This window comes from Lepisosteus oculatus, chromosome 23 (genome assembly GCF_040954835.1).
Source record: "Lepisosteus oculatus isolate fLepOcu1 chromosome 23, fLepOcu1.hap2, whole genome shotgun sequence".
Classification (NCBI taxonomy): Eukaryota; Metazoa; Chordata; class Actinopteri; order Semionotiformes; family Lepisosteidae; genus Lepisosteus; species Lepisosteus oculatus.
The window spans coordinates 13800460-13825272 of record NC_090718.1 but is presented as its reverse complement, the minus strand read 5'-3'; the positions used below and the strand labels follow the sequence as shown (position 1 = coordinate 13825272).

At 45.5% G+C, this 24813-nt stretch overlaps 1 protein-coding gene across 12 annotated transcripts in view; it reads right to left on the bottom strand.

The window, feature by feature from the left end:
- Positions 1-24813, bottom strand: part of gramd1ba (GRAM domain containing 1Ba) — a 188273-nt gene that overhangs the window by 84087 nt on the left and 79373 nt on the right. For 10 of the 12 annotated variants that reach the window (XM_069182761.1, XM_069182753.1, XM_069182754.1 and 7 more), the window contains 2 exons: positions 18151-18228; positions 7867-7893 (listed from right to left, as the gene is read on the bottom strand). In XM_069182761.1, coding sequence (XP_069038862.1) covers positions 7867-7893; positions 18151-18228 — 105 coding nt within the window. Of the gene's footprint in view, positions 1-7866; positions 7894-18150; positions 18229-23740; positions 23840-24813 lie in introns of those variants that run through there. The other 2 variants (XM_069182763.1, XM_069182760.1) reach the window with 2 other exon arrangements.

The window sequence follows — 24813 nt, the reverse complement described above, 5'->3', positions numbered from 1 at the left end:
GACAAGCATGCCCTTCTCTGCCTCCTTCTGTGCACACCCTACAATTGTGTCTAAGAATATCCTTTCAGTGCACTCAGGAAACGATGATTTCAGGTTTCAGATATCTGAAACATCTCCTGGTCATTACAGTGACATTCATCTCCAGTAATTAACAACACAGAGGCAGAAAGTTATGCAAGACTTGCAGAAAATTACACATCATGATTCAAAATAATTCTGCATTACGTAAGAGGCTGAAACCCTTCAATGGTCTTGACATGCCAAGACCAATACATCTGCCTAAATTACCATTAATTACAGGGAGGATTAAAATCACAGTGCACTGAGCCTTAAGGAAGTGCATTTGGCAGTGATAGCTCTATTCCTGCTTGATTCCTGCTTGATCCGAGAAATAAGACAGACTGACGAAAAACAGGCGATTTCTTGTTATATAGAGATATGAATAGAGATAACAAAAACAGCACAATTATTATTTATTTATAATATTATTAGCCATTACATTGTTACTAGATACATTGTCAATAACAGCTAATATTGTATCTAAATCTATCACAAGCAGTAAAGAAAATTAAAAAGCTTTTCCATATCCTAAAATGTTATTTCTTATTGGAAACTAAAATCAAATGTTTTTAAGGCATGCACAGATTTACCCTTTTACAAGGCCACAAATTAACCATCTAGTCCATTCAAGTCAACTAATTTTACTTATTTTTCTTTCAGTTTATATGCTGAAGAAACACTTGCATTAAGGTTTTGAGAGAAGCCTTTATGGATGTTCTCAAAGTGAATATTTTAAAGTTTCTGTTTTTCACTCATGCCACCCGTGATGAGTGTAATTAGGTGGCATTTTTAAAATGGGTGCAATACCAACACTAGCTGGACCTTTCCGAATGCAGGATTCAAACTTTCAGAAGGCACGCTCTTTTTTAAATCGGACACGAATTGTCTTTCCTTACAGAACGCTTCTGAGTTGTGAGCATTTACAGAAGCAACTAGGCTCCCCTGAGACTGGGGAGCAATAGGTTCAGTGGGAGAGCTGAGCTCAGGGACAGCAAAAATACCTGACCTTGCGCTGATGCATTGTGAGCAGTCAGACACCATCCTGCCCTCTGTGCTGCATGTCATCGCCAGAGCCGAACCACAGGCCCGGCAGCCAGTGGATCTCCAGGTGCTGAGCTCTCTGCACCCTGGTCAGCAGACCGGGGAGAAGACACTCATCTCTACAGCTCTGACGGGGCCCTCCCTGGGCCGCGCCCCAGGCCCCAGGATGGAAGAGCTGTCCTTTCCACACCCTCTTCTCCTCCTCTGCGGAAATAGACAAAGAGCCCCCCCCTCCTTCTGTTCAATAAACCTCTTTTCTTGTCGCACTGCCCTTTCAGTCAGCGCACGTGCTGCAGAGCGAGGCCGGCCATCCTCCGAGGCAGCTCCGCCTGTCGCACAGAGCCGTTAAGAGGGCCGCAGGAGTGGACGATCCCCTCTTGGGCTACGTGTGACATATCAGCAAGAGACGATGGAAAACGCAACCCAGCCACACAGTCCCGCTGTTCTGCGTGCAATCCATTCCAGGCAACCTCCAGCCATCTCTCACTCTGCGCAGTCCAGGTGTCCCTACATCGCACGGCGGGATGGCATCGGGGATGTCTTAGGACAACGTTTCCACTTTGACAAGGTGCTGCTATACAACGTCCCAGCGATCATGGGTCTCACCAAAAATAATACTTTCAAAATAGGGCAATTTAGTGACAAGGAAAACACAATTCTCAGCCTTTAAATCAGGTAGAAGTTAATGGTAAGTACCCTACTGAGAGCTCTCTCAGGCCATGAACCCTGCACACAAGACCACTCCTTAGTCTCTCATCAAAGCAGATGTTTGGCGAGAATTTCCCGGTCTGTCTTAAAATATCCCAGAGTAAACCGACGCCACCTTTCCTGGATTCCGAATTCCACAAAGTCCTCGGAGGTTTGAAAATTCACCTTCTTGTTCACGAAGAATCTGCGTCCGTTTCACTGTTTCTGGGCATCACGGAAAAGAACAGCGTGGCCGCTCTGCGAACCCCAGTCGGCCGCCCAGGCGTGCAGCCCGGTGACGAGCCATGAGCCCGGGCCGGGCCGGGCCGGCTGCCACTCCTGCAGACTCGGGGCTCGCTCTCCTTCCCCACGCGGGCGACTTGGCCCTCCTCCCAGCTGGGCACCGAGCAGGAGCGCGAATGGCACGGCCTCCCCTCGCTGCCTGCGCCGAGAAATGTTTCCTGCAGAAATTCTGCGCTTTCAGCTCAAATCCCCACCAACGTCAACTTCCGCAGAGATGCCAGAGCAAGGACGCTCCACTCCCCCCGCTCCTCAGTTTACAAAGACCTTTCCTATTTATAGGTTTCTTTAAGGCATTAACTGACCTCAGGCATTTGGCAGAATTTGCAAGTTTTCTATTTTTTTTTTTGCTTTCAACTGAACAAAAAATCCACCCTTCCCCCTTCTCTTCTGTCACAACAAATTTCAAAATTGTACTCCTTGCAGATTCAGATTAGAGGGCAGAAGTGGGAAAATAAAGCTGTAGGTGTGAAATAAAAATGAAAATGTGACTCAAGAAAGAAGCTTTGCTGGCTTTCTAGAACCCAAGCAGGCCACAACCTGAATACAGCTAGAGGAATGACACACCAACAGGCAGGGTGCCATTTGTCATCAATGCAATTACATGAGGCTGCGAAAAATCCAGCTTTCAAAATAGAATCTCTTGTAAAGAACAGTGTGAAATCCATGTTCTGTTCCATTACCAGTGGCGTGCACAATGAATCGAAGCATTTCCGTCTCATTAATAAACATTCCCCAAATGCTGCTCCTTCAGCAAGCAGCTACTGAAATGGGCACTTTGTCAACTGTTTTTTCCCCACTTCCCAGGAGCTTAAGACAGAGGGAAACAGAGGATCAGGTTCTGCTGACTTGAACAAATGAGGCAGAGCATAGATTTTCTGCGTGCATATTCAAACGATGGATCAATGGACCCGGCCATTTTGACAGCCAGCCTTCAAGCAGACGCATATAATGAGAAAATGTGGGCGAAGGAGAAGCACAGAAACAAACTGAGCCCTGCTAAAGCAACCACAGACCCCGCCGTATTCTAAATACAAATAGAAACAGTTTCTACACAAAGCCTATTAAAAAAATGAGTATTTTTTTAGAATGCCACACAAATACATTACTTTCAAAAGAAAAAAAATATTTCAGCTAGAATTTGAACAGCTTCTTCCATACTTTTCTCACTTTTGATTACACACACAAATACTGTATGCAGTAGCTATTTCATCCATCAACGCACACCTGGAAATCCACTGAAGCTCAGCAGGTGTGAGACTGGCCAGTATCTAAATGGGAGACATCCTGGGAAAAAGGTGTTAGCTGGGCCAGCAGGGGGCGCTCACCCTGCGGTCTGTGTGGGTCCTAATGACGGGGGCGTTATACTGTTAGAAGGGCACCGAACTTTGGATTAAATGTAAAACCGAGGTCCTGACTCTGTGGTAATTAAAAATCCCGGAGTGATTCTCGAAGAGAGGGTGTTACCCCGGTGTCCTGGCCAAATTTCCCCCTGGCTTTTCCCAATAATGGCCTCCTAATAATCCCCATCTCCGAACTCGCTGGTGACCGAGTGACTGTCAGGGTCAGACTGTCAGCTGGGCCGGTCGGACACCTGTCCCCAGCTGCGCAGGTGCCGGATACTGCGGCCCGGCCCTGTGGGACCGGACCACCCCTGTTCCCGCACGCACGGCGCGCAGGCTGGAAACTCACGGGATGGACATACAGCACGCATGCAGCGGCCCTCATCTCGGCAAGGAGCTGCACGCAAAGAGCCTGTTCCACAGCCGTGCGCTTTGTATGAGGTATTAAATCATACAAAGACGTTCGGGAGGGATTACAACAACAAGTCGATCTCACACCACTGTACCTCATCACCATCATCACCATGCTGAACTACTGTACACACATAAGTGAGATCAAGATAACATACATTTTACAGGTTTAACCTTAGAGGGTCATTTTCCATGCCGTGGGTGAGATCTGGAAAGAATGACTTCAATGCTTTGATCAGTTCATCTTGCTGGGAAAAAATCAGCTGGCATTCTTCTCATCTGTACAGCCTCTGCCCTTTCAGTCCAAGTGACAGGTTTTATAATTCTTCCAATGCACCAATCACTGCTGCTGTTAGTTTGTTTAAATGGAAATTATTAACTGAATAACACTGGATAACACTGACAAATCAATCTCACACAATCTAATAAGAATTGTCAAATCAATCTCACACAGCTGTACTTAATCACCACCACCACCACACTGAACTACACACACTGAACTCATACAGTACGCCCCCCTTCACATTCGCCTCCACCTTGCAGCTGCCCCTGGGTTCACTGTCTGAATGGGGCTCCAGCCTCGTTGTCCTGTGGCCGGGAGACTACCCGTTAACCGAGCGGGTTCAACTAAGACTTTTCTCACCACGTTTTCCAAGCGTTCACAAAGCATCCAATTCATGGATGTTGCTGTCCCCAGTGAAATTAAAAATGGAATTACTGTAGTCTAATTCCAGGCGCACAACCTCTGGGAATTAAATACCAGAAAAAAGAAAAAAACATCCCCCCTTTTCCATCCACTAAAGACAAAAAGCTCCTCGCCCAAGCGTTTGTTTCTGCAACGTTGTGATGGGAGGGTTTCTGTCAGCCCTACTTAGCAACCAAAAGTTACATTTTAATAATAGCTGAAAGACATTAGTCATGGTTTGTTTTTGTGAACAAAAGGGGAAAAAAATCAGAAATGCAGAAAATAAAGCAAAACTTTACGTGTTTTTGTGTGAATTATTTACAGCATCATCAATTAAAGGCTGCACAAGGCAAGGGGTATTCCTCTCGCATTCACGCAAACCCATAAACAGGGACTAAATATGCAATACAGCAGTGAAGCAGCTTGCTCCTGTACACAGGGCTAAGACACATTTACAGAAAAGAGAAGAACAGGTCTTCTCTGGCCTGAGTTACAGTAATGACTAGCATGTCTGGGGAGAGTGGAGCTTCAGCTATCAATGTCTTTTACTGCTTTAAACCTGCCTTCGATTCATCTAAACCTTTGACCACATTCACACTGAGCTGCACCAAATCAGTCTTTTCCTGAGCAAGGCACGGCACAGTACAGCCAATCTGTCAAGGGCAAAACAGCCTGGAGTGAAGACACAGTCACGCCAACATTACAACGACAGAGGTACAGTAGGAGGAAAACGTGAAAGAACAAACCACTTTTCTACAAAAAAAACTCCCTTTAATCCTTCTATTTTTCGAATGGAATTACATTGTCAGATTTAAACAGTATTTTTCAAATCAGGCAACAGGTCTTTTGATCTACAAAAGAGAAAGCAATAGGAAATGGAACATGAAACACGAAACACTCAGAAAGTGCTGATTGAATTGAGGCCTGTGAATCACATGATCTGAGCTCTGTCATTTAAGCACACATTCATCACTCCCCCTCTTTCCCCATTGCGGAAAGCGGTCTTGAAAAAGGTCTCGCGTTGTGGCACAGCCTCCTGTGACCTTGAGGTACTGCTCGCCTTGCCTCAGCACTTTCTACTCTCTGTGCGACTACGATAGTGTTCAGCGGAATTGGAGACGTGTTAAAGGGAGATTAAAAGAAGCTGTCAAAACCACCATCAAATACCTACAGTATGTGATCTCTGAATCTCTTAATTTTAAAATGCTTCAATCACAGAACAAATAGAAGACTTAAAACTGTTTTATTCTCATTGAACTTTGTGAAGTTTTTAACAATGAAAGAGGTCCTCCTGAGTTTCATTTTTGCATTATTTTCAATGGGATTCTCCAAAGTTGTCTTTCTCAGTGAATGCAGATAAAAGGCAAACTATCGCACTGCCTTTCATGGCAAGAGTTATCTTTTTTTTTGCAGCTCGCTCATTGCAAAGCCAGCAATGTATCATCAAAGCAACAGTAAAAGATTTTTCTCAAGAGGTGACCTTGAAATTAAAAGCACGCACCATCGAGCACCACAGCTGGCCCCCAATACACAACATCTGCCCGTAAGAGGCCAAACTGCCTTTGATATTTTCCATGGAGACCCTAGTGTCCATAAAAGGAGAAAATATCACAATAGCCTGCAGTGCCAACTTGCACATCCACTTCCTGCTAATGGAGCCACTCAGAAGGCAGGACAAGCACTGCTGTGGAAGATCAGAACCAGAAGAGTCTGCCATGTCCTTGTTAAATCAAACTGTGCCTACCAGAGGAGGTACAGTATGAAGCAGTGATGTGTTTGTCTCCATGTGAGTGGCTTAGAATCTCTTTAAATAGATGCCAACCGTCTGACTTCTTGGTGGGTTGAACCCATGCCAGATTCACCAGTTCTGATGGATACTGCCTGATGATTCTCCCCCTCGCTCCCTGGCCTGGCTGCGTGCTCTGCTGTCCGTGTGGCCCACTGATATCGACGAGCCAGGCTTCCTGTCCCTTACAGCTTGCTAACGTCTCGGGCCCCTGGAGTCGCGCCAGGCAGCCGCGCAGAAATACGGCGTGCCCCCGTTTTACCGCGGCAGACCAACCACCTTCGCTTGCCGTCTCTGTGGGCTTCTGGGATCCACAAGCCAGAGCAGAATCTCTAATTAACACAACGGAGCGCTCCGAAAAAACTCTTCACTGCGTTAGCTTCCTAATCATTATCTCTACTTCAGGACATGGCTGAAACCATCTGGTGACAGACAGGAGCCTAAACCTTTTCTGTTTCAGGCACAGAGCTCTCATACAACACTGCTTTTCCAAAACCAGCGGTGAGCAGACTATTTTTGGAAACACACATACAGTAGTGAGCCCACAGTGAACAATACGACTTGTATCCATAACTAGGATTTCTGATCGTAAACAACTGGTCATTATTTAATTTTTAAAAACTTTGTCAGTCTTTGTATTGTATCATAATGCAGTACAGCTGAACAGTGAACTGGAATGGTAACTCTAGTGTCCTCACTCCAGCTCTCTGTGTGTTAAGGCAGTGCAAACTAACTGCCTAGATGATCATTGCCTTCCTACTGCTGTGGATTCACAAAGACAAGAATACAAGCAGAGGCAGTCCAATCCATCTCACCCATCCAGTTCTTAAGGCTTTTGACATCCAAGAGCTGCAGCAATACTATTCTTGTACTCTATGTTCCCACCAGCTCAGTAAAAAGAGAGACACAGGCACCAAAACATTTGCTCATTCGCTCAGTACTGTTGGTATGTTCCACATGTCATGTGCCAGTATTTTCAACGGATACATTTGGTTTCTGCAATTAAAGTACCTTTACATCAGTAATAGCAGAAAGGGATATAATTAAACTAGATCCACACAGTCTGAAAACTATAAGATAACTAACATCTGAAACTGTTTAATTCAGGCAAAGGTACGTGAACGAAGAACTCACCATTCACCTTTTACACACCAGTACAAGCCTGCCAGAGTTTAAGCTGCTGCATGTTTGATGAGTGACTGCTGGGGTACAGCGAAACGAAAGCAGTGAAAGATTTAACATGTGCGTAAAACATGAAGTAAACTCAGCAAAAACCGAAGACAAAAGGAAAGAAGCGAATGCTAAACCTATTATTAACTTACAAAAGGCTACTATTGTGCTCTGTGACTCTGTTTTGTCCCGTGATGGTTAACCATGACACTCTGTGTTCACAGGCAGCCTTAACAATGTGGATAGCACTCAACAATCCCAGGGCCAACAATGAAGCACTCTTGTCTGGTGCGGAGAGACTCTGACAATCACACAGAAGGACATGCTGCTTCTCCAATGCAGAGAAACAGACGAGGGGTGAGGAAAGATGAAAAGCCACCTACCTCAACTTCTCCGCCCCACTGTCAGACCTGTAAAAGAGGAGATGAGAACAACTTACACAAGTTTTCACCGACCAGCCCACAAAACCATCAACCCACCAGGAAGGTCACGGAGGTTAGTGTTCCACTCCGCAAGAGTTCGCCTCACAGGCGCCCCTGTGGGGACCCACTCCAAAACTTTCCCCTTTGCTAGATTTAACTTTACAAGCCGACTGAAGTCCGAAAACTGCAATCAGCTCGTTTTCAAAGCAGCATGAAATCTTCCTTAGGAGCAGTATTCGGCACTCGCCATGGAGAACTGAAACAAGCAAACTTGTCCAGAACAAGACAGAGGGGCTTGAAGCCTCCAGGGGACAAATGCCACAGTTCTTGGCCCTGAGCGTTCACCAGACGGCTGAGGTTACATTGCAATTCGCCAGAATAACTACTGAGTGCTGCAAAAATTGTCTACACTTGCACTGCATCAGCCATACTGTATGTATATCTTCACGGGTGAACAAAACCCCACTGGATATAAAAAAATATGTGCTTTTGTTGAGGCTGTTTACTTATGGTCACTGTAAGTTCAGTGTAATGAACCTAAAGAGACGTAAACGTGGTGATCTCAGTTTGTCTTCAGGACAGGCCAGTCTTAGATCCTTCCCCTTAAACACAGCACCCCTAGATTTCACAGAGAAGTAGATAAGCACCTAGTGTGTCTTCAAAGGACATCAAAAGATCAACAAAGATTCAAATGTAATTTGACAAAAAGCAGAACTGGACCAGAACAAGTGAAAAGCGTCAGCAGGTACAGAAATATAATGGAATAAGCAACAGGGTATTTAATACATTATTAAAACAAAGAAATACAGCAAAGGAATTATCTACAGTATCGTAACAGTGTAAAAAAGCCCAGGTGTCCCCTAAATTAAACTTTTGTGAAGACGGCAGACATTTCTTTTGCAACGGAAAGTCCACTGAGATCGCGGGCCTCCTGCCCCGTGCACACCAGCGGACTGGCGCTTGCTGTGGAGAGCTCCCAGCCCCCACCTGCCCTGCCCTGCCCGGCCCTGCCCCGCCCGGCCCCGCCCGGCCCCGCCGCCAGCCCAGCGCCCTACTCACTTGGACCTGCGGAAGGACAGCCGCTTGCGGAGCGACGAGACACGGATGTGGCAGCCCTGCTTGACGGCGGAGCTGCAGGAGACGGGCTCCGCGCCCTCGCTCTGGACCATGCTGCCCCCTGCTCTCCGGGCTCAGCGCGCGCCTGCTTGGCAGAGAGCCCGGCATGCCCGGGCCCAGCCAGAACTCGCCAGCGCGCCCCGGAAACGAGCCCTGAGCTCCTCCTCAGGGGTCCGTAGGCAGGATCCCTCCCTCAGGCTCTGCCGCTCCTCTTCAAGTGAGGGAAAGAGGTGAGAATACCTCCCTCTCATCACCTGAGCCCCTGATTTGGAGAATATCGCCCTCCTCTCTCTGATCAGCTGCGCAAGCACCTATTGTTCTAGACTGCTGTTAGACCCAGCCTGGCCTGCCTCCAGCTGCCCTAAAACACTGTTTCTGCAGTTTTTTGACTAATGTAGCTGTCTGAAGTCCTCACCCACTGCCGACCTAGTTACACAGCGCAACGTCTTGTTCCTGTGCGCCTCCTTTATTCTGCTCCTCTCCCCCACCTGAAAACACTGTTTGCTCCCAGAGGGATGTTTGCTTAGCGGCACCAAGTGTCACACGTGGTCGAGTCATGTTTTTTTTTTTGCCTTGCGTAAGGAAAACGACCGCCTTCCACGGCTTCTTGCTTTTCCATTTTTTTTTTCTCTGAACATCCACCGCCGATTCTGGTAATTCTGAAGGACAGAAACAAACTAATTATCCCCTCCTTAAGGAGGCGCGCAAAGCGCAAACGAGAGGGGATTTTCGGGACAGCTTTGGCGAACAGATCCTCGTTAATCCACTCTTAAAATCAAGGAGGAAAGGTGGGCTGACAAACGTACTGCACTGGGGGAAAAAAAAAGTCAATTCCTGCCAGGAAGCAGTGAGAGCTGGAGAAGAGACGTCAAGAAGTCGTGATCACATCATAGCCAGAGCCTCGGGTCACAAGACAATTTGGAAGAGATTGAAAACTCTTGAAACACTCTATGCTGTGTAACTAGAAAGCAAATCATGGGCATCATGTTATCATGAGCATTTTAATAATATGCAAAGGAACAGGTAAAGGTTCATTCCATGCTGAAAGGTAAAGAAAAAAAGAAATGCTATGATTCAGTCTTCTACATAGTGTTTCTTTTCTTTATCTTTGAGATTTATCTGCTCCTTTGCAGCCCTAGCATGCTGACGCAGCTCCCTATTCAAACCATTTTAATATTATACACTTTCAAACTGCGAACGTTAATAAGGAGCATTTACTTATTTATGGGACTCATTTCTGTACAAAACATTTCTAGATTTCTACTGATAGACAGAGTCTATGAGTCATAATGTCCATAATCAGTGCTGCACATGTATTTGCATTTTCCAGTCCTACATTTTGCAACAACAGCGAAGACGGTACATCCCTGCTGATAAAGGTAGAGTACCTGTATATTGTTTGGCGATATGAGAGAAACCTTCAGGGCTCTTAAAACTAAAGGCTCAGAACCAGAACACAGCTTCCCTTCTCCCATGGAGCCCCCAGATGTCCCACAGGAGCCTGGACAAGTGCACTCCACTGGACCTTCCAAGAAACTGTAAGGAACTTAAAAGCCCTTCGGGGGAAAAGCAGGTTGCTGCTTATAGGAATTAGTGGACCTACTGTAGCAGTGGCATAATAATAATCTGTGGCATAATCTTCCATTTTGGCCATAATATCCAAAAAAGGCACAGCCCCAGTAGAGCCACAGCTGAGCTGGGCGAGGTCCTATCCTTTGGATGTTAAACCAAGGTCCCGACTGCTGGGTCACTAAAGATACAAAGGCACTGCTGTTCAGAGTACAGGTGCGGGTGGGTAAGTTTAATTCAGTGCTTCTACAATCCTGCTTCCTTGAAATTCGCCCTCAATTCAACCGGTGAAGCGATTTCTCACTCCCCTCCCCCGACCTGCGGTGCATTGGGACTGCCGGAGCAGAATCTCAGTCACTTGCCACCATATAAGCTGTACTGTATGTACTGTACCTAACACTTGGGGAAACTTGAGAATGAAAAGTCCCACGCACATGCTTTTAACTACAGATTATTATCTACAGTCAGGACAAAGCACTCAGGTTGAACTGGGATTTTGATTTTCGTCAGAAAGTAGTTAATCTAGCGGCACTTTTTATTTAAATTAATCGATAGAATGTATCAATCATTTTAGGACGACAAACAGTTAAACTCCAATAATATGCAGTATTATCAAAAACTGCAACCATTTTATTTAAAAAAAAACAAGATGTTTCAAGTGCTTTATCACTGCTGCTAATTCTCACAGAGCCAAAAAAGGCAAATTCTGATAAGTAATATCTGAAAATACACCCAAGAAAAGCTTTGTTTAAACTGAGGATTCTCAGAGAAATAAAAAGACTCTTCTCCTAACACAATCACTGTATAGCCAGCAGGCTCTGCATATTTCATGTGCGGCAGCAATGATGACTCTGCACGATATCCTGTTAAAACCAGAACTGCATGAGGACTAAAATCCAACTCAAGAGCTATTACCTGCAAAAGAAACATGCCATCCTGTGCCCAGGTACAAGATGTGCCCAGCTGCGGCTGCACGCGCCCATGACGTTCCATTGACAAAGCTACAGAGAACCACTCCGCCAGCTAGCTGTGCTTTAGGGGCTCTTCCATGCTCCCCCTGCACGCTGCACCTGCACTGCCCCCACCTTCTCAATATCATGCATCTGGAAATCAAAGAATATCCTCTTGAGCTGGAGAAGAGGTGAGCGGGAGGGGGAGAGGGAGAGAGACGGGCTCTCTGGACAGACATCCGCAGGGCCGTGTGCTGTGGCCTCCACTCACCGAGAGCTCTTTACCCCTCATGCGTACCGGCGCAGGTACGGGTGGCGGGGGGGTTCTCAACAATGCTACTGTAGTTTCTCATTTGCTCCTCAGCTGCTTGTTCACCCATTGCTTCGGGTTACAAATAACTGCCGTGGCCTCCTCGGGCTTCGCTTGCAATCCATTCTCACGTCTTGCCAAGAAAAAGAAAACTGCAAGAGCCACCAGCAGGAACGTTCTCATTGCTGAGGACAAGCCTCAAGAGAGGGGTAAGGAACCTATACTGTCCGGAACCTTTTTTTTTTTTGTTCAATGCAGATCACCGATTACAAAAGAAAGATTTAAGGTGACTAAAAGACCCCGACGCAATGTGTGTGAATCCTTCACATCCAGGAGCACCATCCCTTCTCGCTCCGGAGACGTATGGCACAGCGTATTCAATGTCACTTCACTCAGGCAATCCCCTTGCCTCTTTAATTAAATGCTACACTATGTGCCCACCTCTCCTATCAGGCAGAGAGCCAGCATCACGCAAACTGGGCTGACTCAGCTGGAGCAAGTTGATATTCATATCCGTCCAGAACACCTCCGCACGTTCTCAGTAATAACTACCGATTTCACAGATAGTTAGCAGATCAAAATGCAATAAAAGACTCTGTTCAGGTCTGAGATCCTGATTTTGGTCTCACCTCAGATTGCAGCCAAACAAGTCAAGTAACCATTCAGCTATAAGCAAAACGTTTTGAGCTGGTTTCAAAGGGTAGTGAAAAACGTATAAATCAGTTGTGCAGTTTAAATGGTTTAAACTAGGTGTGCAGCAGAACTAGCTATCAAACACACATGATCACAGTTACTGCTGCAGTACAATTAGGACACACCAAAAGGTCATTCTAATCTTTATTCTGCTCAACCGTCTTTTGGATTCTGAATCTACAGTAATGTGTATCTTTTGTCCTAGAAAAGCGTTAAATAATACATTCGCTCAATTCACCAGAGACAGGATTAACCAGCTCTTGAGATCTACTTATTGGTCAAAATAATCTGAAGGAAAAGACAAATCTGAAGTTCAGCTCCAGTAATGCCACTAATCAGCCTGGACAAAATAACTAACAAGAGCAGTCAGAGGCGCTGTCGTGACTAACACCCGTACAATTACAGACGTGAGTCACAGCAGGCATGAAGCCCTGGGACCACGTTAAGAGGTACAATATGGCAGGAAGGCGGCCCTTTTTCAAAACATGTCATCAATTAAATGGCAAACAATCATGGCTGAACAGAAGAATCACTATGTGATTTCACACAATTTCTCTCATCAGTCAGGGTAGGGTACGACAGAAAAAGCCTCGAAAGTGTGAATCGGGATGCAAATGCGTCTGCCAACTGGCAACAGGAACGGCAAATGCAGCCTGTAAGTTCACACATCCACCGGCCGGGTGGATCTCGGCTCTGGTCCCGACACGCACTGTGTTCACTGGGTTTCTTCCCATTTGGGCCCTAAATCATTGGTGCTCACTGACGCATGAAACTGATCACCCGCACTCTGTCCTCATTTCCAATTACTTGAGCACAGTTTATACAGCCTCTGGCCAGCTGGCTAATTTGCTGCCGTATTTCTGTCTAAAACAGGTGATCAATAGATAAGGCAAACGGAGACACAGGCTGGAATGACACTGAATCAGACAACACCCTTGGCATTTTTACTTCTGCTTCAGATCAACCGGTTATAGCCCAGGCTGATGCAGTGCAGTGTCGGGATTATGAAAAGATTCCCCCTTTTTGGCTGTGAGACTTGTAGACTGCACCCCACAGGAAATGGCCGATCCCAACCTTTCCTGCAAGACTACACCTTATCCCTTCAATGTGTCAGGTTTGATCTGTGTTAGGTACAGTACGTGTGTTGGGTTTGGTTTAAACTTAGCTTTCTCCAGGTCAAAGAAGCAGGACAGTGTACCTGCTGAGTAAAATCCTTACTGTTTTTATCTGATTTTCTGAAGCAGCCCAGTATTAGAATTTACATCCTGTATCAATGTTTAACATATTCTTATACCATACTGTACATCTCCTTTTACATTCTGTGATTAATAAATGTTGCGCTCTTGTCCTAAGAGACAAGTACAGAGATACAGGGGGCCGTGCCTGGGGCTCGTGTTCTAGAGCCAAGGAATGAGAGAACGTGGCTCGCTCTCCAGTTGGACGCCAGTCACAAACTTCGTTCAAACGCTGATGAACTGCGCTGCCACATCTCACATGCCTAGGATTACCACAAACCATGCACAGCTAAAGCCTTCCAGTTCATCGGTCAGCACAAGATCATCATTTCCTTCCCAGGAGTCTGCGGACAGCTTTCACTAGAACGTGCTGGTGTCAAAACAGGAGGAGGAAGAAGCAGCAGAACCAGGAGGCTCTACTGTACAGGTTTAGCAGCGCTGCCTAACACACAAATCCATGGGCCCTGGAGATGTCTGGGTAGCAGGTGTTGAGGTCTGGAAGCCATGTGAGTTATTTGACAGGTGCAGGAGAACCAAGTGGGCATAAACAGAAGTCACTGATCTCATTAGACTTTCACTCAGCGATGGAGCTGTGCCGGAGGCTTCGCGGCACGTGCCTCGCAGGTGTCGCTGATGGGATAATCAGAGACGCTACAGTGAGCGAGCACGTCTCCAATTACGGCACCAGTCAACCCTGCTACGGCAATGTTTACAAAACCGCGAGAGACGCCTCTGTAAAGCTGGAGAGCCGAACGCCGTTGGATTTCTCCCGCTGCGATCCCACCTGGTGGAACACAGCAACAGGCAAACAACAGCAGCAAGCCAGCCAATTGAAGCGAGTATTAGTTTGTAATTGCTTGGACCTCTAAAACCACAGTTAACTGTGCTGTGTACAAAACATACCATGGTTTAGGTAACACCTTGTCTGGCTCTATAGCATGAAAATTTCACTGGGGAAAAAGGTTTTATGGAACACGTACTATATTGCTCAAAGAAACCAAGACCACCTCTCATTCTTTAAAGGAGAAAAGGCGTTTATTGGGGTTTCTCCCTAAATATCAATTGACCACAGCTCTTCCAGAAGCAGATTTCACAGCTGCTCTGTGTACACACCCGACAAACAGGGTCCCACTTAAGCACACAGACACAGAAGAGAAGACACTTTCCTCAGGCTCCCCCTCGTCCAGACCACTGGGCCAGCCAGTGATGTCACTGAGGGATGCTCTGCTGCTGCAGTTGGTGCCAAGTCTCCCATAAAGCACCTGGTTCCTCTCAGAGCATCAGGAGACTACAGCACGTGCAGTTGTGTGCAAAAGTGTAGGCATCCCCGGTCAGATTGTATGTTTCAGTAAATCTCCAAGTGAAAAAGAATTTCTGCGTTGTAAAACTGTAAACATGACATCTGTTTATGGCATCTGCAAATGTTAATGCACCAGTAGTATTTAATTACAGTTATGTAGATATTCTAATTAAAAATATATAAAACGGTGAACATGGCATGTGCAAATGTTTTGGCACGCTGTTAGTCAGCACTTAGTAACAACTCCATTGGCAGAAATCACAGCTTCCAAAGGTTTCCTGTAGCCAGCTAAGAGACTTTCATGCAATGCTTGTTTGAGATCTCCCCATAGATTTCCAATAATACTCAAGACTGGGGACTGTGCAGCCCATTCCAAAACCTTCATCTTTCCTTCCATTAAGTACTTTAAGGCTGATTTATGGTATGTTTCAGATCACTGTCTTTCTGAAATATCCAACCTGTTTCCAGCTTCAATTTCTTTACCGACTCGAAGATATTAGCATCTAAGATTTGCTAATACTGTATGTAGTTGAATCCATTCCAACGGCTAACAAGTACAATTTTTATTTCATCAGTCCACAGCACTTTTCCGGCTTACCAAGGTTTAGTTCAGGCGTGGCTTTTGAGATGACATTGCAGAAAAGGTTTCCTTCTGACGACTCTCCCATGCACATCATATTTGTGTAAGCAAATACTATACTGTGGACCTGTGGACAACTACTCTGTTGTCAGCTAAGCTTTTCTGCAGGTCATTTGCAGCAATCTGCGTGTTCTGGTTTGCAGATCAGTTGTCAAGCAGCTGTAGCAGAGATGTGTCTTGGTCTTGGCATGACTTCAACCGTTCCCTTCAACTTCCATTACTTAACGATTTTTCTGACAGTTAAAATTGCAAGCTGGAAGGTATCTGTAGCCCCCCCCCCCGCTTGATGAGAGTGAATTATTTTTATTTTAAAGTCCTCAGACAGCTGACTGGAGGAGCCCATGACCTTGAAATGAAGGCAGAACAACAATCAGAACCTGAGTGGTTAAAGGGCCAGAGTATCTATTCAACCCTGAAATTGTCTTGACCTGGCATAATGAGTCAATTATGTTTTAAGGCCTTTGAAAAACACAAATACAAATTAAAAAGTGGTAACAATTCAACTGGAAAGGTGCCTAAACATTTGCATTGTCACATTCACTTTTTATTCTTTTCCATTTATTTTTTCCAATTATAATTTGCAGAGAGATATTGGGTTTAACTCTGTACCATGTAGGGGCTGCGTCACCTTCTTTTCACTTAGAGATTCACTGAAACAATGTTTAACCAGGGGTGCCTGAACACGTGCACACAATTACATGTGCGCTGTAGCTAACTGGCCCCTGCCGAAGCAGGCCAAGCTCACACATGGCAGAGCATCATGGAGACTAGCACTACTGCCTCACACCTCCAGTCTGATTCTGGACTGCGGGGTCTGGCTGTGTGGAGTTGGCACATTCTGAGATTTCCGAGGACTTCTCCCACTTTCCAAAGACTTGCAGGTTAGGTCTGATTGGACACTATGTGCTTTGACAAGACCAGAACCACTCTGCTCCACTGCAATAGTCCACACACACAAGCACCTCGTCCACTGCAGTTGGTGACCCAACAAGAGAACACAGATTTCACAGCGGAGTACAGTGACACTTGATGAGGCATTTCAGAGTCACCACACTTGCGATTTCGGTGGCTGTTTGCTTGTAAAGTATCAGGTTGTGCCTTGACAGTGTTATGGCAGCTAGAACTCCCCAAAACATGGTAAGTCTGAAAGGTGCATTTAATCCACTATTGCTTGCGCATCCTTTTAAAGCACCAGTTTTCTGTAAAATTCATGCTCTAAAATTTGTGCCATTATTATCACCGTTAATATCAATATCATTAATATTATCACTGTGAGCTCATCTCTCTCTCTCTATGTGGCACCCAGGCTTCTCCCAGAAAATTCAAAGTAGAATTACCGCAGATAGAAACCACAGAGGCAAAGGAGAGACACAGCTCTGGAGAAATGGTGCCCTCTAGTGTGTACAGCAGGATATAACCGAAAGCAATGTGGAGGAAATACAGCCACAGACTCAGCAGAGGTCAGTGTCTGGACTGTCTGACGGGCCCTGGATCTTTCAGGCCTGTGCTCATCACAACTTTCTTATACCATCAGATACAAACCAGCAAGAGAGAAAGCGCACTTATAAAGAAAATGCATTTACAACATTGCTGTAATAATTAAAAACCAAATGAATATTAAACTAGCCACTAATACATTCAGCTTATTAGCAAGCATGCTGTGATACACAAATGATTAACATAAAATACATTTTCAGATTTGCAACTGTTAGGTCTTATTGTCAAAATAGGTCTTCTCCTGAAAACCACAAGACATTGGTCAACTTGTGGTTGACAAGACATTGGTCAACTTGTGGTTTTCATAAGAATTTGAAACATTGGAAGATATTTTATAAAAGACAGCTGATCTTAGAATTTAAACGATTAAGTGATGAACCAATCAATCAATCAAAATGGGGTGGCGCTGTGTTGCACAGCAGAAGCAGCAGCTTGGAGCTCAACATCAGGCCCCTGCTGCTGCCACAGTACTGTAAGGACCAGGCGGCCAGATCTGTCACAAGTTCAACACGTATCTTAGACACAGTGACGGAGAGAGTGGGACAAGGCCTGCAGGATACACAACACCACTACTGACAGGTCACCTTCAGCTCCAAGCATTGATAACTGAAACACCGTGAGTGGACGTGAGTGAAGTTTCTTTTAAAATCGCGTTTACAGAACATTGCTTCTGTGGATCCAAAAGAAAACTTCCCCCGCTGTATGTGCATAACTGTCCTCCTGCCACCCCTCTCTGCAGCGAAGCAGTCAGTCTGGTCAAGCTCTGTAACCTCAGCCTCGGCCACTTGGGCCCTCTTCCCCCCGCGGACTGGCCCCCAGCGCAGCAGCAGGCTCGCTCACACGCAGCCAGCCCGGGGTACTCACTCCCCCCCCCGTGGGCTGGCCCCCGGCGCAGCAGCAGGCTCGCTCACACACAGCCAGCCCGGGGTACTCACTTCTCCTCGCGGATGAAGGGAGTCAGGAAGCGCATGGAGTCGTCCTCATGGCTGCTCTGCTGGCTGCTCTGCTGGCTGCTGTAACACAAGACACAGACATGGAGCCATCAGGACAGGACAGCCCAGCCTGCAGGCACCACTAGCTCTGCATACTACCCATAAAACAGCACACGTCTGGAATAAATCCTCAAATGCTTTTTATTTCCTTCTTTCAATCAACAGCATTGAACGCTCAAATCTCAGGTACGGCCTGTGGTTCATCAAGCTTCCTTCCTGCTAGAAACATACGACAAGCCGGAGCAGAAGAACTATCAACTTATTTAACAAAACAAAAAACCAACGTGCAACATTCCCCATCGGTTCAGAACTGGAGGCAAAGATTCTCAAGTGTCAAGTAATTTATCAGCAGATTAAAACCAGCATGGCCTTATTTCAGAACTACAAAGCACACTTTAACAAACTGACAGCACTCAGAAATTCAATCATAATGGCTGTACTCACCCACAATCAGAACGGTCTAAAAAGGAAACAATTTGCTTTCTCTTCTGGAAATCAGAAAAAGAATCACAAGCGGCATCCATCATACTGATATAATTTTAAAGGCAAGAAAAAGGCCAAAAGAGAGCTTAACAGATACAGTATTCTCCAAGGCAGGACATTACAGCAGTCCTAACACGCTCCACAAGAGGGCATTATCTGATTCACTCCTTGGAGCCCTCATTCAGTACAGCTTTAGTCAAAGTCAGGCTCTTAGAATGAATACGAGACAAAAAACAAAACTGCGTGATGGCACAAAGTGTCCCTCAGTAAAAAGACATGAGAAGCATGGACCGTTCTAAAACAACACTGTTTGAAGTTTGCAAATGAACCAAATACTCAGACAGAGATCGGTCCGTTAGGCAAACCACACTCGAGTGAACAAGATTTTCCCACACTTGAGCACCGAGAGAGGCAAAGTTGTGAAAGTCTGCGACTTCCTTTTCACGAAGATAGAAATGAAGCTGCCCCTATGTGAACAGCAACAGAGTCAGAAACTGTGCCACTTAAAAAATACTCAGGAAACCATTCGACCCGTATAATTTAAATTACAGAAGGAAGAAAATTCAGCTCAGCAGTCAGAATGGTTTTCTTGAGAAATCACTTACAAGCTCACCAACATACATTATACTGTATATACTGTACACGTCAGCAAAGAAACCCATCATTTATGACCCTAAAACCCACTAAAAACATTCAACACCACCTTGAAGGAGTTTTGTAGATTGTATTTAACAAGATGTTCGGACCCTTGAAACCTCTTAAGTTGGGGCGGAATTTTCCGGACCGTGTTTTTTTCTTGCAAGCGGAAAGCTGTAACACCATTGACCCCTTACGATCAGCAAGGTTGAACGGTGTTCAGCCATTTTTGAAAGCAAAATCTGGAAGTAAAAAACTTTTTATATAAAAAATGATGCATTCATAATCTTTCTTAAATCCAATTCCTTGCCAAGATATGACAATTATTAGATTATTCTTCACACATTACTACTTTAATGTACTGTACATGTACTGTATCTGTGGATTTGGGGTACTTCGTAAAACCTGAACATACAGCTGCTCTGTAAAACAAAACTAATTGATCTATTGAAAACAAAATCAATAGAGATCCCAAACTGACATATCTTGAACTAGGCTGCCCAGACCATATCCGAGCTATTGCAAGTCTCAAAAAGGCTAAAGAAACATTCTGTTTTTGGTTAGAAGTAGATAAAGACAAATTATCCGGCAATCTTGTTATTGCAAACAATAAAGAAGCCTTTCATGGGAAATGAACAGCATCTTAATAAAATAATAACTTCTGCATGTAGTTTTATGTTGCGTCTTTTGTCATTGACTGATAATATACAGCATACCGAATCAGCAAAGCGTGTTTAATTGCCCGTGTCAGTCAACAGCCCAAAGCAATTTACAACAAAGTCAAAAATCTGAAATCTGTCTTTGCTCAAAGCAGATCGACTCATCGCATCTTCGTGGCACATTACCATCTGCCAGCAGTTAAGCACCTGCAGCTGTGTTTAAAATACAAGTCAGGCTACATTAAAGGGCTGCCAGTAGAGCAATGTCTGCTGTGTGCCCCCTTGACACCTCTGCACACAGACAGACAGCAGGAGGGGCTGTTCGTTGCCCTCGGAGTGGGTAAGAATGGGGACTGCTGGTTCATGCCAGTCAGTAACCAGGCATCCAGACCTACAGACCTGATGGCATTAAGAAGGTCTTGCAACCAGGAAAGCCAGCCACAGCTTGTGAGGAAATCCTGCCCCTTGCACCGAGAACCTGGGAGTGCTGCGGTCGGACTGCAATAGGAGCGTGCTTTGATCGAACCCCGCATCCAAGTTGAAACACAACAAAAGCGCACAAAAGAAAGGAAGCAATAAGAGTGGAGGTTATGCCCCTTTTCTTCTATAACGTCACTAAGCTTGACAAACCAGCACTTCAGACTCACACTGTTGCTTTTCCTGCTGCACTGCCCATGAGGGAAACACTTCAGGCCCTGTGTGCTCACAGCAGCGCATCGCCACCCAAGTGCTTGTATCCCTGGAGCGTGAACCACGCGCCGGTCCCGGGCGGCAGCGGCCCACAACAAAGCCGCTGCGCTCATGTGACTTCAGGGAGAGAGCTGGGAAGCCCAGGGCTGGCTGTGAGCCGGGGAACAGAACTGGCTATGTTTTCACTGGTCCAGGCTACACAACCCACCCTGCCCACAGCAGGTATTTCAAGTCCACATGGGCGTGGTGTCTTTTTATCTGCTGGGAGAAAGTTCTTCCTCCCAGACTTCTCTGCGCTGACATGCTCTGACGGTCACCCATTTCAATTATTTTGCTGCCTTCGAACTTTAAATTGTTCACACAGCAAAAAAAAAAAAAAAAAAAGAAGATGGGTCAAGTGGATTTTACATTCAGACAGAAAAAAAGGCATCTCACGGCCCCGCTACAGCTGTGAACTCTTACCAGCTGTAACCAGCTTTTAGTTTGGCACCCCCCTCCCCCACTTGTGAAACTGTGAAAAGCAGAGAGCTTGAATAAGTGTTGTGCAGAGCGGTGAGGGCTGAGGGACCCTCCCAGGCGCACGCCCAACGATGAACGGCAGGTCAGACGCAGAAGGAGCGAGGCTTGAACGCACCAGTGCCCTGCACATTTTGGGGGGGGGGGGCGAGCTGAGCCAGTCAGAGCAGAGGTGGGGTTGCCCCGCACACGCCCATCACAGCCAGGAAGTGCCCAGCTGCAGGAGGAAGTGCGCTGCGGGGGAAAGGATTCTGAGCAGATCGTTTTCGTCTCAGTCTACAAACTCCTCTCCAGCACTGAACGGTGAATGCAGGCGGCCCTGTTTTTTCCCCTGGGAAATTTAGGACCTTTAAACTTCTCTTTATGTTTCACTGCCTGGCCTGACTATTTTTTCATGGTCGACCTGCACACATGTTTATTTCCTACCCAGAGAAGGGGACGGTGTTTGTGCTGACACAGTAAATAAAAACTGCTACCCTCAGTAATTTCTACATGTCCTGTCAGAAGTCTGCCATTTCTCGACAGGGCAAAGTTCACACTGTTGCGTCACCTGTTGGCATATTAGCTGAAGGCTAACTGCGGAGCGCAAAATGTAGGGAGAGGTCAGAGAAGAAGGGTTTGGGTAGGCTAAGAGGCTACAGCTACAGTTTAATCAGCTACACTATAATCAGACAAAAATCTCAGTTCCAGCCTCTGTTAAGATTAACTGTATCAGCAACTTCTGTCCTGCTCTGTTTAACTGGCTGAGCTGGGGTAAATCAGGAATTCAGTGTACTACAGTACAGAAGGCCCAATTTCACCTGTGGACAAACTGCGCGTTTGTTTCACTGAACAAAAAGTTTGCCGACAGAGGAAAGCAAAAACAAGAGTGCAATTCTAACTGTATTTTTCCATTGGTCAACATTTTCCTGTGTTTAGCCAAACAGTAAACCTTGAAAAGACTCATTAAAACATAACAGCAAAGGACTGAGCAATGTAGTCCCTTTATCCCGTCAGTGCAGGCTCTTCCCTTAGAGGGGAACTGCAGTCCCAATTTCTCAGACCGGTTACTGAACCTCGGTAGCATAATAAATTAAGTGACAGTATCGCAAAAGTTTAGAAATTCCATATTAAGCACAAAATTGTGACTTTGTGAAAGTACTGGAAGTCACCATGTTGTTGCAAACTGCTGGTCTCGCCACGGGCGAGAAGGAGTGTTTGTGCAAATTGTGACGTGAGGCAGCCCTTCCTGCTCACTAGTCACTGTAGTGACTAGAATGTAGTGTGATGAACGAGAAAATAAGCACAGGTGGTGCAGCAGATATTTCACTACGGAAACGTTCAAATGTGATCTTCATGCAGAGTTAACAACTAGTATTTGTCCGGAGAAAAGTCTCAAAGTCAAAAGCAATATTTCCATTGGATTAAAAGAGATTAGTCATAAGTCTGCTTGTTTACAGTGTCGTAGGGCCGCTTCACCTCACCGGATGTTTTTCTGCCTCGTTCTGAATTGCAGACAATGACAGCAATATGCGCAGACCTGCAAATTTTGTCCATTTTGTAATGCAAATTGGAGGTTTTAGGCATTACTGTGTACATTTAACATTCATTGTGGTTTGCAATGCTCTCCTCAATGCTGATTCTTTCTAACCCTGAAATAAAAATAGCACTGCAGTTCCTCTTTAAACCCAGCAATTTCACTGATTGCTCTTCTGATAACATAGTGACTACAATTATACTAGAATAATATTCTAAACCTCGTCTTACTGCTATAACTTATTTCAACATTTAAACTAGGCACTGAATCCATACAGTAAAAATTGACTTGCCTTTTTTAGTTCTTCCCCACACTGTCCAGCATCTATTTAAGGCAACAGGAGCCGTCCCAGCATCACGAATCCTCGGCTCTTACACCTTTACCCTGTGCTCTGAGCTTTCAAATGGGGTTGCTTTGCTATAGTCCTGCCTCCCAGGGGTCATGAAAATCAGAAGTAACACAAGGGCCTCTCCATAATGCCATCTGTCTGTCTAGACAGGAAAGGCAGGCGGGGAATCTATTTGATCAGCAAAGAAATATGAGTGTATGACTAAGAGAAAGTCTGTACCAGGTCTCACCTAGTGAACATGACCATGATATGGGGTGGCATGGTGGTACAGAGTTCGGCAGTGCTCAGTTCCACTGTTCAGTTCCAGACCTGGGAACTGAGGTTTGCATGTTCTCTCCATGTTCATGTGGTTAGAAAACGGGTGAATCATGATAGGAGCTCCACACGGTGCAGTACATAACATCCCCAGTGGAAAAAAGCCAAACAAAGCATCAAAAGCCAAATTCAGGGACCACATTCAGCTCAGTGTTAATTGTGCACACCTTACAGACTGGACTTATAGACCGAACCCAGATGAGATACAAAATAACAATAAGACGTGGAAATGCGCAGAAAACAAACTGGGTATAAGCCGACAAAACCTAGGAGGCGAGATGCGTCGGCGCCTGGGAAATTCCTGCCCGTGATGTAGATGGCTTCATCACAGCGCTGGCTGAGCGATTAGGAGCTGACGGCTGTACTCACCACATCCTTTGATAAGGATTGAGCGCAGCCCACTCACGGGCTCCCCGCAGCCTCCGGGCAGGTCGAACAGCCCCAGCTACGACTGCTGCTTCCTCCGATTTCACACTCCGGGCCCGGGATTCAGAGATCGCGCCCAGAGTCACCTCGAAACGCTTAACCATTAAACCTGCAACGCGCTTACAGATTAACTCTGCCCAGCAGGCATGCGGAGACCAGGAAGGAGATGCTTGCGGTACAAGAATCAGATTTTTGTTTGGGAATGGCCAAAAAATTCAAACCTTATCAGGAGCACTTGATACTTCAGACAGTCCTTGTGCTTTTAGAAAGACATTTTTGTGAACAGGACTGTTGTATTCCGTAGTTCCCGAGGCAAGACAGTGATAAATAGCTGATGTAAGGATGCAAACCAATTAAATAACATCAAAAGAGAAGACTAACCCAGAGTGTTACTTACTGCAGCTATAGGAAAGTGCAGAAAGATAATGCCTTATAACAGCAAAATGAGGAAAAACGTTACAAGTCTTTAGGAATCGTTTTTAAAGAAATATTTGCTTTTCACATCGAGGCTCAAAGTGTGATTGTTGATGGATTAGATCCTGGGACTAATTTCAGGAACACACGTATCTGGGTTTTGCTGATTAAACTGAGAACGATGCTGCTGTCTGGGTTGTTAATCCACCAGTGAACAAGAATAGCCACTCGACTCGACTTCCAAGAAAATCAAAGGTTAAAATCTCAACCAAACACAGTTAAAATCTAAAACTGTGTGTCCAAAGTACAGTCTCAAGAGAAATTGTGGCTAATGAATATGGGGCTTATTGCATATGGGGAATATTTATAGGACTCTCACACTTTTATCCAAACTGAAATGTTAAAGTGCTACAAATCAAGACAAGAGGCACTTGAACTCATTACTAACTTGAGATACACAACAGCAAAGTAAAAAAAAATGCATTTGAATTATTGAATGCAGTGATGCAGATTTTACCAATAGGACTGAAACTACTGTAAAAAGCCCACTTATCTTCAAGGCTCTTAGCCTCACACACAGTGAGCCACGGACTCAGTGACTC